At 43.0% G+C, this 16,052-nt stretch overlaps 1 protein-coding gene across 5 annotated transcripts in view; it reads left to right on the top strand.

Annotated features, from left to right (window-relative positions):
- KAZN (kazrin, periplakin interacting protein) overlaps positions 1-16,052 on the top strand; it is a 563,135-nt gene that overhangs the window by 508,060 nt on the left and 39,023 nt on the right. For all 5 annotated transcript variants that reach the window (XM_056544094.1, XM_056544093.1, XM_056544097.1 and 2 more), the window contains one exon: positions 2,021-2,157. In XM_056544094.1, coding sequence (XP_056400069.1) covers positions 2,021-2,157 — 137 coding nt within the window. The remainder of the gene's footprint in view (positions 1-2,020; positions 2,158-16,052) is intronic.

Genomic DNA, 16,052 nt, shown 5'->3' with positions numbered 1-16,052 from the left:
TGATAATTAATTTTTTTTGGGGGGGGGGGGGGAATACTGTTATATACCGTGGAACCGCCATAAGTTACAAAAATACCGTGATACACATATTTGGTCATACCGCCCAGCCCTAAGCTGAGGTATCTAAGGAGAATTTGCAGGGCTGAGGTGTATCTTATGATGCGCTGCAGCAGCTGAGGTGTTTATTATGAGGTTCAGCAGCAGCCCAGACATGTGGTATGATTACTGAAGCAGCTGAGGTGTGCATTATGAGGTTCTGCAGCAGCCCAGATGTGTGGTATGATTACTGCAGCAGCTGCGGTGTGCATTATGAGGTTCTGCAGCAGCCCAGATGTGTGGTATGATTACTGCAGCAGCTGAGGTGTGCATTATGAGGTTCTGCAGCAGCCCAGATGTGTGGTATGATTACTGCAGCAGCTGCGGGGTGTGCATTATGAAGTTCTGCAGCAGCCCAGATGTGTGGTATGATTACTGCAGCAGCTGCGGTGTGCATTATGAGGTTCTGCAGAAGCCCAGATGTGTGGTATGATTACTGAAGCAGCTGAGGTGTGCATTATGAGGTTCTGCAGCAGCCCAGATGTGTGGTATGATTACTGAAGCAGCTGAGGTGTGCATTATGAGGTTCTGCAGCAGCCCAGATGTGTGGTATGATTACTGCAGCAGCTGCGGTGTGCATTATGAGGTTCTGCAGCAGCCAAGGTGTGTGGTGTGAAAACTGCAGCAGCTCCACTCTCTCCTTTAGGCTGCATTCACACCTCATATTCACTGTACGGGTGCCATATCCGGCTGGGGGAGGGGAAAACCGGGTGCTCCTGTACCCCAGCCAGACCGGCGCTGAAATCCATTTACTTTAATGAGCCAACCGGATTCAAACTGTGACTCTGGTCGGCTCATTTTTGACCCGTATGCGGTTTTGTGACCGGACCTAAAACCATAGTATACTAGGAGCGCCCGGTGTTCCCCTCCCCTAGCCAGATCCGGCACCCGTACAGTGAAGACAAGGTGTGAATGCAGCCTTTTCCCTTTAACACAGTGGTCTCAAACTGTGGCCCTCCAGATGTTTTGAAACTTTAACTCCCAGCACGGCTGTCCAGGCATGCTGGGAGTTGAAGTTTCAAAACATCTGGAGGGCCACAGTTTGAGACCACTGCTTCAACAGGTATGTTTTAATATAAACACATTCCAGTTCTGCATTCTATGATAAGGTTATGGAATGTATCTGCGTTTTAGGGCTGGATAGAAATAAATGGCTGTTTTAAAAGGATTTTTATTAAGTACCAGTAGTGTGTTTTGCATACCAGGCCAGTATTACTGGAAATAGGGACATGATGTTTTGCAGCAGCCGAGGGGTGCAACAAGTGGTCATGGTTCACCCTAATCGCTGCGAGTGGTAAAGGGTTGCTACTAGAGATGAGCGAACTTACAGTAAATTCGATTCGTCACGAACTTCTCGGCTCAGCGGTTGCTGACTTTTCATGCATAAATTAGTTCAGCTTTCCGGTGCTCCGGTGGGCTGGAAAAGGTGGATACAGTCCTAGGAAAGAGTCTCCTAGGACTGTATCCACCTTTTTCCAGCCCACCGGAGCACCTGAAAGCTGAACTAATTCATGCAGGATAAGTCATCAACTGCCGAGCCGAGAAGTTCGTGACGAATCGAATTTACTGTAAGTTCGCTCATCTCTAGTTGCTACAGAAAATATAGAACATACACATATGTCTAGGGCAGTGTTTTCCAAACAGCGTGTCTTCAGCTGTTGCAAAACTACAACTCCCAGCATGCCCGGACAGCCAAAGGCTGTCCGGGCATGCTGGGAGTTGTAGTTTTGCAACAGCTGGAGACACGCAGTTTGGAAAACACTGGTCCAGGGACTGCAGAGCATGTTCTGCAAGGGTGGGAGCTAAGTTCCAAGTGAAGGAAAGCTACAACCTCATCCTTAAATATAATGTACCCAACTCCACATGAAATAAACCGTATCATGTCCATCGTGTAACGTTCTCTCATTTCTTTCCTCTTCTTCAGCCATGAAGGCCGATCGCAGACGCTTAAAATCGGAAAAGGCCGACTTAGTAAGTCAAATGGAACAGTTATATTCAACCCTGGAGAGCCGAGAGGAGCAACTGCGCGACTTTATCCGAAATTATGAACAACATAGAAAGGTAAGTGCGCAGGCTTTCTGCTGCAGACAAATCCCCCAACCACCTCCCATCCCCCAACCGCCTCTGCAAAACAATAGCTAAATTTTTTACTCTGTATTATAATCCAGCTCTCTTCCCATCCCCAAACCTCTACCCCCAACATCCCCCCAATCTGTACTCGAACTGTGTGTCATAATTCCTGTTATAAAGCAGTATAAATCATTTAGGCACAGGTAGTACTGCCTTCCTGTTGTTTCTGTATAAGTGATGTAGGCACAGGAAGTACTGCCTCCCCCTCTCTCCTTGTAAGTTATGACAGCACAGGGATAGCTATTTCTCTTTCTCTGCCTGTAGACAATGAAGATATACTGTCTTGATGTTAAAAGATATAGGCACTGGTAGTGTTGTCTCTGTAAGTGTTGTGCGCACAGGTAGTACTGTTTCTATTTATGTTAAATCAGGTTTGAATAGTCTTGCCTTCTTGACTCAATCAAGGCACAGCTAAACATTATTAGGGCAGATGCTACGTCCTCCCTGTCTTTCCTTGTAAGTGATATTGACACAGATAGCGCTGTCTTCATGTAAAAAGATGTAGACACAGATAGTTTTGTTTCCTCGTCGTCTTTGTAAATGATGAAGGAACAGATAGTTCTGCCTCCTGGCCTCTTCTCCCTTTTAAATTATGTAGATGTAGCTAGTACTGCCTCCCTGTCTCTCTCTCTCTCTCTCTCTCTCTAAAAGTGATGTAGATTCAGATAGTACTGCCTCCCTCTTGTTTTCCTGTAAGTGATGTAGGTGCAGATAGTACTACCTACTTGTCTATCCCTGTAAATGATGTTGTTGTAGATAGTATGTATTCTCTCCCCCCCCCCCCCCCCCCCACACACACACACACACACACACACACACTCCCATAAATGATGTAGGCACAAAGTCATTAAGTAGTGCCTCCTTGTCTTTCCCTATAAATGATAAAGGCACAGATAGTACTGCCTCCCTGCCGCTTCCTGTAGTTCCATCTCTTCGTCTTCTCTGTAAATGATGAAGGAGCAGATGGTTCTGCCTCCTGGCCTCTTCTCCCTTTAAAATGATGTAGATGTAGCTAGTACTGCCTCCCTGTCTCTCTCTCTCTCTCTCTAAAAGTGATGTAGATTCAGATAGTACTGCCTCCCTTTTGTTTTCCTGTAAGTGATGTAGGTGCAGATAGTACTACCTACTTGTCTATCCCTGTAAATGATGTTGTTGTAGATAGTATGTATTCTCTCCCCCCCCCCCCCCCCCCACACACACACACAAACTCCCATAAATGATGTGGGCACAAAGTCATAAAGTAGTGCCTCCTTGTCTTTCCCTGTAAATGATAAAGGCACAGATAGTACTGCCTCCCTGCCGCTTCCTGTAGTTCCATCTCTTCGTCTTCTCTGTAAATGATGAAGGAGCACATGGTTCTGCCTTCCTTCTCTTCTCCCTGAAAATGATGTAAATAGAGATAGTACTGCCTCCCTGTCTCTTTGCCTATAACTGATTTAGGTGCCAATAGTACTTGCCTCCCTGTCTCTCCCTGTAAGAGATGTATGTGCAGATAGTACTGGGTCCTTGTCTCTCCCTTCTAAATTATGTAGGCGCTTGGGGTACAAATTCCTTGTGCCCCCCAATCAATGATGTAGGCACAGAATGGAGTGCCTCCCTATCTTTCCCTTTAAATGATGTAGGTGCAAATAGTACTGCCTCCCTGTCTCTCTCACTGGAAATGATGTAGGATTAGATAGTACTGCCTCCCTGTCTCTCACTGGAAATGATGTAGGATTAGATAGTACTGCCTAGAGATGAGCGAACTTCCAGTAATTAGATTCGTCACAAACTTCTTGACTCAGCGTTAGCTGACTTTAGCCTGCATAAATTAGTTCAGCTTTCAGGTGCTCCGGGGGGCTGGAAACGGTGGATACAGTCCTAGGAGAGAGTCTCCAGCCCACCGGAGCACCTGAAAGCTGAACTAATTTATGCAGGCTAAAGTCAGCAAACGCCGAGCCGAGAAGTCTGTGACAAATCGAATTACTGTAAGTTCGCTCATCTCTAGTACTGCCTCCCTGTCTCTCTCCCGAAATGATGTAGGATTAGATAGTACTGCCTCCCTGTCTCTCTCCCTGTAATTGATGTAGGATTAGATAGTAAGGCCTCCCTGTCTCTCTCCCTGTAATTGATGTAGGATTAGATAGTACTGCCTCCCTGTCTCTCTCCCTGTAATTGATGTAGGATTAGATAGTAAGGCCTCCCTGTCTCTCTCCCTGTAATTGATGTAGGATTAGATAGTACTGCCTCCCTGTCTCTCTCCCTGTAATTGATGTAGGATTAGATAGTACTGCCTCCCTGTCTCTCTCCCTGTAAATGATGAATGCACCGATTTCTTCACACATTGTGATGGAACTTTTACATTTTTTCATAACTATAAGCAATTAAAGCAAAACCTTCTCAATAGTGAAGACCGTGAGAAAAACAAAGACATTTACTATAAATAAGACCAGATGTTTGCACATCACTTGGAAATGCTTGGCTGAATTATGGAAAGAAAAGATGTTCTTTATCTAGCCAGTATGTAGCAGAGCTGGAGCGGTCATTAAAGGTTTCCCATAGGGTTTCCCTGCTATCATACGGTATTCCTCTATACATGGATATAGGAAATATATCACGGTTACTCATGTGAGTGCTGTAATTAAAGCATGTGAACCTCAAGCACCTAAATTCTACTTCAGAACCTGAAACGTGCCCTGAATTCAATCCGGATCTTTTCACACTTCCCACTCAATGGAAGCCCAAGTTCACTTTAGTGTTTACATAAAGGTGGTATTGTTCGCGCGTTCTTCCCTCTGATTTCCCCGCTAGCCCCCACTATTCACATCTAATCAAAGAGGCGTATAGAGCGCAGTGCAGCCATTGTTCGCTCTGTATTCCGTACAAGATGTGTGCAGACTACAGTCAGCCAGAAGGTTAACGTAGACTCCTTTGAAAAGGGGCATTACAAATCCAATTATTGCCGGTCAGGTTATCTTCATGTTTGCTCCACATCTGACATGATCAGATCACGGTGTGTGGAATTTCTTACTTTAACAAAAAAAAATTTTTTTTTGAATATTTTTCCTTTATTAAAGGAACTTTCCAGGTATTGAAAAGTGCCAACCTTACCGAGCTTTATCCCCTAGGCAGGGGTTGTTGGCTTCATATCAGGGTTGAGCTTTGGTATCCTAGACAGCTTAAAGATCTTACAGTGGCGTAAATGGAAAAAGTTGGGCCCCAATGCAAACACTGTTACAGAGGCCCCATCTATAAAGCTTCATTTATAGCACTGGTCTAGTCAGGACCTTATGGGCCCCTCAGGCTCCTAGGCCCAGGTGCAACCGCATGCTCTGCACCCCGTATTGTTAAGTCCATGTTTCTGCCTCATCCCATAACATGGTGGCAGTACTATTGGGCTATAACACAAAAAAAAAAAACTTAAAGGGGTACTCTGACCCTAAACATCCAAAGAATATGGGATAAGATGTCTGATGGCGGGGGTCCAGCCACTGGAACCCCCCACGATCTCCAGGCCAGCAACGTGGCCTTCTGAACACGGAAGCTTGGAGCTTCCGTGCTTGTGATGTCGTGCCACGCCCCCTCCCTTCATATCTATGGGAGGGGGCATGACGACTAGTACATAGCTGTCACGCCTCCTCCCATAGACGTGAATGACAGGGGCATAACGGCTGTGGTCGCCCGTCATCCAGCACTGAGCGAAGTTTTCTCTGTGCACCAGATGACTGGGGTGATCTGCTGGACCCCCACAATCAGACATCTTATCTCCTATTCTTAGAAAGGGGTTAACATGATTAGGAGCGGATTACCCCTTTAAGGAAATGAGTGCGCACACGCGAACTGAATTCGAACAAAATACAGAATATATTTATTAAGCAATAACATTAATATCCATAGACACCAGAACACATACAGGTCAGTACATATGGAGGAGGTCACACGAACAAAGGGACTCAACTCAGGAGACACATACAAAATAAAGGCAGAAATTAAAGCAACAAAAAACCACTAAAGATTAGGTAAATAGAAGATGTGTTCTACTGCTCAGTAAGAAAGTGCTGCAGTGGCAAACAAGTAGCAAATATAATCCGAACATATCCTGAGATACAGACAAGAAAAATGTTTACAACCATGTGTGATGCTAAGTTCATACCTACCTACCCCAACGTACGTTTCGCTACTGTGAACTTCGTCAGGGGGTATGGCCACGCCCCCCTGACAGAGCTCTCAATAACTAAACGTATGTTGAGGTAGGGCTTCTTTAGATTTGACAGAAAGAAAGAATAGATCTGTCTGCAGAACTGTTCTTCCGGTCAGTGAAAAACAATGTGTCCAACCTGTTGGACCTCATTATGGCTCTGTAGCATCTGTCTGGCAAAAGCGGACTAAGTTGTTCAGTGGATTTAGCATGTGTTGTGGTTTTAATACAAACATATGAGCAGAGCCTAAATGGCATCAGGACTTGAGGCGCCAGGAGCATCATCTCTGGATTGGCCCATATTCAGTGACGCCATCTTAGTTTTCAGTAATTGATGCAGATTATAGATGCCCATAATGCTGTTTTTACTGTTCTGTGCTATACATTTCCAGGAACCTTATCTTAACCTGACATGGTCATCCTGATCCTTCCTTGACCTGATTTGGGTCAGTATACAATATTTGCCCCGTTCCATGCTTTAGCTTTATAACTTGCGGCAACCAACCGTTTATATTGGGGCTCAGGTTGTCTGTGTCTTGGATCAGACTCATGACTCCTGGTTATTCGCCACATGATGACACTTGTATCCAGGTTTTGGAAAGAGGAAGTTTGCACAGGGTGTGTGAAGTTTTTGTATAGCTTCAGGAAATGGAGAAGTAATGTATGTCCTAAGTAAATTAATGGCCTGGTGTCCCCCTATTAAACATAGGGTGTCCTGTAATAAAGGCCTATATACAGGTAGAATGGTCAGTTTTGCGTTTTTTAAGAGCTTCAATCCATATTCCTTTTACCGTTACAAACAATCTGAAAGACAGAGGAAACCTTCTTAGATACCATTACTGAGGACCTGTCATCTTTCCTGTCACGTCTTCCCTTTTTATTAAATAATTGTATTCCCTCCGGCTAAAAATAACCTCACTACGAGCGCCGTCACCTTCATTGTGTGCAGAACGCAATTTACCTTTCAAGGGAAGTCAATAAACAATTTTGTAACAATTACCGTCCCAAAGACTAAAGAGTTAAGAGTGCAATATTGTATCACATAGCCCTGGAAGAATGCTGAATACCGCACAATATGTGACACACGCACGTGACAATTAGTTTTCATTGTGTTTCCTCCATTATCCCTCACTGTCTGTACAATATAATGGAGCTCCAATTGTCTGAATGGAGAAGAAATCCATTATCGGCCATTACTCTGGGAAATGTAGCGATTTATATTCTCAATGAGACGTGCGGGTCTGATTCAAATGTTGGTGGAACCAAAGGAAATCCAATGAATATTGATAGATATTAATTGCGGGATTTGAGCAAATGCAACAATTTTATTTCTTTTTATTTATTTAAAGTGAATGGATGACCCTTTTTTCTGATAGACTGGGGACCCTCAACTGGATATACCATAAATATCTATTTGCCTTTCTCAACATGATCGCTATAAAGGCTCTGATATTTAATTGGTTCTCTGAATTGGTATAAAAAACATTGACCATCTCCAAAGCTCATTAAATGCAATGGTAAGTCCAGCTCATAGATTTAACTCTTTGGCTGTGACTTGACGGCTCAGCAGCCACATAGTTGGTCATTGACTAACCATGAAGTTTTCAGAAGATAAAATGGTGCCAGAGAGATCTCGCCAGGTAATAGATAGGAGGCACATAAATGCTTTATTAGGGGATCTTAATAAAGCAGGTTGCAAGGATCAAGAAGGAGGGAACACAAAAAGTTAACACATTATTAGAGGAACTAAGGGTGCTAGAAATACAGGACAAAAGGTTAGTTGATTCTAACCTAAAACAATAAGTAATGCAGAAAAGAGAAGAACTTAGTAATTTATTGCTAAACGAAGGGAAAAAGCAAATCCCAAATTGTAGGAGGTGTACGTACGAGTTCAGTAATAAAATAGGAAGAGCACTTGCAATGGTGGCTAAGGCACAAAAAGTTAGCTCTTATATTCTGCGGATTCAGCAAAAAACACAGGGTATAACATTTCGCCCCTCTGAGATCGCTAAGACCTTCAAAATATTCTATGAAGAATTATACAATATTGATAAACACAACCCCGCAACGTTGTCTAAGAAGTTTAGAGAGAAGGTTAAAGCATACATTGCAGAATCAGGTTTGCCGCAGTTGGATAGCAAAGATGCAGAGGTACTCGAGACGGAGATAACGTTAGTGGAGCTAGAATCCGCAATAAAGACAACTGTGGTGGCCCAGTACAGGAGGTGTTACCCTGTACCCTTGCTGCCCTGTCAGGCAGCCTCCCTACAGTGTCCCCTGGGCCCCCTTACATCTGTCCCCCCATGTAAATATGTTTCTAATGTATTATACCATGTAAGGTGTTCAGAAAGTGTTTTTCTGGATTATTGGATTATTCACCATGTGACTTGTCATGTGATTGTTACCCAGAAGGTACCAATGACCAGGTGATCCCAAGAGTGACCTGTGGGCTCCCTGCTAGTCTCCCCCATATAAGCCCTGGGTGAAGCTTCTCTCTCTTTGAGCTCTGCTCTTCTGCTGAGGTCCAGTGCAGTCTTGTCTAGTGTGTGTGTCCAGAGTGTTGGAGACCTCAAAGTCAAGTCCTGCAGCCGCCATCAAGTCAAGTAAGATAAAGTCACAGCTTTATGAGTCAAGTCAGTCCCTGTCACCTGTCAAGTCAGTGTGGTCTGCATTCAATTGTCCAGTCCTATTACAAGTCCAAGCAAGCCCTTGAGGTCTCTGCATCACTGGTCACCTCCCTGGGCCCTGGCTGAACTGTATAGACTTTACCACCTGTCTACCCTCAGTAAAGCTACGGTTGTCTGTAACTTGACATCGGAGTCTTTATTGCCGCTGTGCCTAGCCCAGGATCCAGCGGTATACCTTCGGGTGGTTATAGGCTACACCACGCCCTGGTGTCACGAATACAAGGGATTAATGCCATCTGCCCCTAGGGTAACAAAAGCTGCCCAGTACCACACACCCCACTACCACATAACCTCAGAGAGGAAAGCCCCAGATCCAGACGGGTTCTCGCTTGGGTATTATAAATTATTAAAAAGAGATTCTGGCCCCCTATTTTTTAAAAGCATTTAATGCGATCAGTCTTGGGGTTCCTTTGCCTAGGGATGCAAGTAGAGCCATTATAGGGGTGATCCCATCGTCCAGTGTGCAAGCTACAGGCCAATTTCGCTACTAAGTGTGGATTTTAAACTGTTTTCAAAGATCTTGGCCTGTAGATTGTCCTCTGTGATGGGGAAAGTTATCCATATGGATCAAGTGGGTTTTATGGCCTCTAGAGAGGCAAAGGATAACACTTCTAGAGCTATAGATCTAATCCAGTTCACCGGTCTAGAAGGATTCCATCAATGATGCTTTCTACGGACGCTGAAAAGGCTTTCAACTGGTGAACTGGATCTATGTGGAGGAAACACTAAGGCATCTGGGGTTACAAAATTATTTCATAAATTGGATCTTTGAGTTAAACAGAAGCCCTACGGCGAGAATCCGGGTAAACGGCATCCTATCGAAAGAACTGGAGATTCGGAACCGGACTAGGCAAGGGTGCCCTCTTTCCCACCGATCTTCATTTTGGTTTTGAGTCTTTCTTATGTAGAATTAGAGCAAATAGAGATCTGGGGGGAATAACAGTTCAGGGAACAGTACACAAAGTAGCAGCATATGCAGACGACTTGGCATTCTTCATTACTAAACCACTAGTCACTTTACCGACCTTGATGCAGGACTTCAAAATATATATCCATCTGTCCAACTTCAAAATAAATTCTGAAAAATCAGTAGCATTGAACATATCATTTACCAAAGAAACTGTAGCCCACCTGCAAAGGTCTTTCAAATTTAACTGAGCTAACCAAGCAGTTAAATTGCTTGGGGTCTGGATCTCGGCTGACAAGAAGGACCTTTATAACTTACCCTGACTTTCGCAGCTCCGCTCACAGCGTCATTACTTCATTACTCCGAACGCTGTGTGCGGGCTTCCGTGTTCGCAGCCATCCCGCCCGCCCCCTCGTGACGTCCCGCCGGCCCCCTCAACGAAAGTCTATGGGTAGGGGGCGCGACCGCTGTCACGCCCCCTTCCCATAGACTTTGGTAGAGGGGGCGGACGAGACATCACGAGGGGCCGGGCGTGATGTCACGCCCGGCGGCCGCGAACACGGAAGCCCGCACACAGCGTTCGGAGTAATGAACCTCTGGACGCTGTGAGCGGAGCTCCGAAAATTAGGGCAGCGCACAACCCCTTTAAAGGGGTACTCCCACCCTACACATCTTATCCCCTATCCAAAGGATAGGGGATAAGATGTCTGATCGTGGGGGTCCCGACGCTGGGGACCCCCGCATTATTGGATGCGGCACCCACCTGTTTTTTCACCGGAACCGCTGGAGGGTCTTAGGCACGACTACGGGAACGAAAGTCCGTGACGTCAGGACTCCCCGCTACATTTGGCCTAAGGGTTCATGTGTATGGGGGGATCTGGTATAGATGTCAACTGTTGGATAAATGTTTGTTGAGCTATCAAAAATCCCCCCCCCCCCCCCCCCCCAAAAAAAAAAATATATAAAAAAGGGGCATATAGGTTCAGAAAAACATGTCTGAGTTCTTAAAAAAATAAAAAAATAAAAAAAAAGCTTGTCCACAGGTTGTGTGTGGTATGGCAACTCAGCCCCCTTCACTTCAATGGAGCTGAGCAAAACTAGATGAATCCAACCGTAAGGAATGGCAATGTTCCCAAAAGAAAACAGCCATCACCCTGTATTTCCACAATAACATAGGATTGGTGTTGAGTCAGATCGATGGGCGTCTGACTGTTGGGACCCTTACCAATTATGAGAACAGGGCTCCCAAGTTGACCCAGTTTGATTGGAGTCACGGTGGAGTAGGTACCTTCCACATGTGATCATGTGTCTTTTTGACTGCTATGGGCAACACCTCCACATTTTCTTTCCTGATTCTCCTGAATTCTCTCCATTGCATTCCCAGCCGACTGATTCTTATATGTAGTCAATTGTAAAATACTCTCTATGTCCGGATCCTTTAGGCTGCTCAGCCCCCTCTTCCAATTGTTATTCTCCGGGGCCGTCTATTAGCTGATGAATTCCTGCCAAAACCAGGTCGTCCTATTCCTTCTACTCCTCTAAAAGCTCTTAATTGTTAAATGACATTAGCGATATTACCTAACCGGCTTTGTACACCTTAGCCATTTATAATCACAGCATCGCCTCCTCTTGTCGGCTTCAAGAGCGTAAACACTCCAGAATGAATTAATAGGCAATAAACAGCTGACAGTTTTACTTTTGCTGCATGAAACACTTTTTATATATTTTTTTATTTTTTAATCAAACTTTGCATAGGACGCTGGAAAGTTCCCTTATTTCTATATTCTGCCACAAATAAACATTCAGTCCAGCTATTAAAATTGAAAGGAAAACATTATTTTAGGGTAGCGTATTGCCTAGATTTTTTATTTATTTATTTATTTTACTGATTAGAGCCAGATAGATACTGTCATATGCTCTTTTTTTAACTTGTCTTTATTTTCTGATTGTAATTTTTTTGTTCTAGTTTTTTTGTACATTTATTATGGGAGCAACCTTCTTGCCTGAGCTGTTTTAACAGCATTTAGAGATGTGCTTTACAGCAGGACCCATGGGCATAGGCAACAGTAGAGCTTTCCCATTGGCATGAATGGTAAAGGTTACTGGGGCTGCTCTGTGATCATTGCAGAGATCATTCTACAGGATAGGGGGGAGCTGAGCAGTGGTTCTAGAAGCAGGAATTCATATTTATAAAGGTGGTGAAGCACAGGGCTGTTGTAGGCAGGGCATAACAGTTCAACAAGCTCATTTACATAATTTTATTTTACTCTAGAACTCTTAAACAGGAACACCAAAAGAAAAAAAACAGTAAACCGCATTAAAATCAGCGTCACCCACCCAATTGGGGTACGTTCACACGATCAGAACTCACAGCAGTAATCATGTAAATGTACCCTTACCCTGTATACGCTGTGCGGGTAACGCTGCTAACAGATTCCCTGTGACATCACAGACAGAACAGGAAGTCTCAGCTTAGATTTAGACCTAGTGGTGAGAATTAAAACTGCAAGATTTCAGGGTTATTTTAAAATCTACATAGTAATTTGGAAAAAGAAAAAATCACCTAATTTAAGCAATAGATTTTTTTTTTAGCTGATACGGAAATGCAGCTGTTTAAGCAACACAGGCTTTTTTTTTTTATTTATTCAGATAGTAATACAATAGCTTTCAGCAATATCTCCTGATCTCTCCATAAACATGAATGCTCAGCTTTGCCAAGCGGTCATGTGTTCTGCATGGCGAAAGGAGGCTATTGGGGAGAGGGGTGTAGGCTGCTGCCAGAATCCTCTGGCATAAGCTTATCTTCCTGAAATTCTACATACCCCATCCTTCTCTCCTCCTCTCTGTTGCGGAAGTTCAGGAGGCCCCCATATACATAGTTGACCACTCCCACTGCATTTTGTGGGCTTGGGTAAAACTGCATCTGCTGTGTGTGTGTGTGTGTGTATATATATGGGCCTTATGCTGGTTTCAGACATCCATATTTAGCCTCATTATTATTATTAATATTGCAGCCACAATTCAGATGGAATGTAGATCACCTATGGCAGTACACTCTGGTCATTTAGTATGAATTTTCTATAGAAATCTATATTAGTAAAGAAATTGCTATAATCATTTATCTACCCACCAAATAGTTTATAACACGTTTGTTACCTCCAAAAATAATCCAATCTTGAGCGTGTGTGTGTGTATATGTGTGTGTGTGTATATATATATATATATATATATATACACACACACACACACACACACACACACACACACACACACACTTACACCTCAAGCTGAACAGTGTGAACTAGCACATTTTATTTGACCTGAACATGAAAACGCAAGGCAATAATGTATTTAAAGGAAACTGGTCGCCATAAAAATGCTGTTTAATCTATTGATGCAATGTTATAGGGCAGGAGGAGCTGAACAGTTTATATATATTTTTGTATGTAAAGATACGATAGAACTTGTAACTTATTAATTGATAGTACTGCTCATTCTAGATTAAGAGTCCAGTGGGTGGTCCTATTTATAAGAAACATCTGTCAGTTACTGATTAGAACCTCCCACTGGACTCCTGAACCCAGAATAAGCTAGGATTTAAATGAATAATTTACAAGTTATACTTACTCTTTTCCCCACACGATATATATCCATCTGCTTAGCTCCTTCTGCTCTATAATATGTTGCTAGCAGATCATACTACTTGTTTTAGCATAATAGGTTCCATTTAAGTAAAAGATACTGCCCCGCCAGATTTTTCAGAACCCCGTGGTTGGCTCAGGTACACAATAAGGACCCCAGTGGTTTAGCAGAAGACATTCAATTTGACCTTGGGGCTAGTCACTTGCCACTAGTGACAAAATTCCATTTTGGGCTGTTGGTTTGTCCATTGGACGGTAGTATTTACATGGCGAATGCCAGCGAAATTCACCTTTAGCCAGTTATGCACATTTAGTAGCTAAGAGTTAAGTTGACAGCTTTCTTGATTGCCCGATAAACTCAGATCATCCAATGTAGGTTTATTTCAATGTGTAGGTTAATTTCAATGGGGAGCTGGAGATGAGCTGCTGCCAGACATCCCCAGGGCATTCAGTGTTTGGTGGGGCTGTGACCTCTGGGACCCACAGAATTTAGCACATGAGGGGCCACACTGCTCCTGCAAGCACCATGTCCCCCACGTGGTTTAGACAAGCACAGCGACTTATCGCTACCGACAGCTGTACTTCAGCGTAACCTATTAATAAAATTCTGAATATTTATGGAAAAACTATCATCGTGAATTTTACCTGTGATACTTTTCCTGGAGCTGACTGTATCCCATCATGCCTTGCAATGAAAGCCAGAGGCAAACAGGATTGGCTGCTCAGCATCCTAACTAGCAATAAAAATAAATAGTTGTTGTATTGCTCGGAGGAGACTGAGGAGTGTGTAGCATGTTAGGACAGATTATAATTTTTTAATCATTCTTCTAAGACGGCGGTTTTTATTCTAAAGTAAAATCATGAGTATGGCTTCATGGTGAAGTCTACCATGGTGACCCCGACCTATGTATTCTGGTGGCATTACTATAGAATGTGATGCTTCCCTGAGAGAGGAGGATGCCGCCATTGCTTTGTGCTGTTTTAAGGATCTTACATTGTCTGATGCCCTTCAGTGTATTCCAGCTTCCCTCCATCTATCATATTGTAAGAAAAACACAAATCTTATGGGAAATATAGTAAAATGTGTGTTCTATATACTATACAATTTTTTTCTTTGCAGTGGGTAATACGCTATGGATACATTGTCTAGCGGATATTATGTGGTTTTTAGGCAGCACTTCCAGACTGGTTCTGATTACTTGGCTCATGATTTAAAAGGTACCAAGGTAGAGGAAAGGAAGCTTGTAAGGACTTCTGCTGCCTTTTCCACACACAGACTAAAAACAAAGGAAGGAAGGTGTGTAGAAGAGGTTAAAGGACTAGCTGACTACCTCAATGAATATTTCTGTTCAGTTTTTACAGAAGAAAATGATTGAAAAGGACCTCAGTTAGGGAGATAGCCTAATTAACCATTTGGTACATGTGTGTTTACAGAAATATAGGTTCTAAGACAGCTGTTTAAAGACAGAAAAGGGGCCTGATAGGATACATCTAAAGTTAGTTATTAAAAGAGCTTAGCAGTGTACGAGCAAAACCATTACCAGATTTTTTTTTTTTTAACCAATCAGATTGGAAATTAGCAAATGATGTGCCCATTGACAAGAAAGGTAGTAGGGAGGAATCGGGAAACTATAGGCCAGTAAGCCTGACATCAATAATGGAAAAATTAATGGAAACCATACTAAAGGATCGGATTGCAAAAAAAAAACATCAAAACAGAAAAGAAGAGAAACAAGGCATACACCCCTTGTGAAGAAAGTAACTGGTGCTGGCACAATTACCTGAAAATAGGATCATATAGGGCAGTGTTCCCTAAGCACGGAGTTCCCGTAGCAGGTACCGCGCTGAGTGTTTTGATCGTGTGAACATACCCTTTGAGTAAGTTTCTTGACAGAACTCTTCAGACACTCTACGTGCTTTATCTCCCTTTATTATTGTGATGTTGGTTGTTAGGCAGTATTTTCCTAGCAACCAGGCTGACATGGATTACACAATTTGTGACTTTAACCTCTTAAGAACCACAGGTTTTTTCATTTTTGAACTTTCGTTTTTTCCTCCTCACCTTCTAAAAATCATAACGCTTTCAATTATCCACTTACAGAACCATATGAGGGCTTGTTTTTTTGCACCACCAATTTTACTTTGTAATGATGTCAATAATTTCACTATAAAATCTACAGCAAAACAATAAAAAAAATATATATTTATGGGGCAAAATTGAAAAAACAAACAGCATTTTGTAAATTTTGGGGGCTTCTGATTCTACACAGAGCACTTTTTGGTAAAAATGACACCTTATCTTTATTCTGTTGGTCCATACAATTAAAATGATACCCAAATCATATAGGTTTGATTTTTTTTTTTTACTACTGTTAAAAAATTATAACTTTATGCACGAAAATTAGTAGGTTAAA

This window comes from Hyla sarda, chromosome 10 (genome assembly GCF_029499605.1).
Source record: "Hyla sarda isolate aHylSar1 chromosome 10, aHylSar1.hap1, whole genome shotgun sequence".
Lineage (NCBI taxonomy): Eukaryota > Metazoa > Chordata > Amphibia > Anura > Hylidae > Hyla > Hyla sarda.
This window is presented reverse-complemented; position numbering and strand designations above follow the sequence as displayed.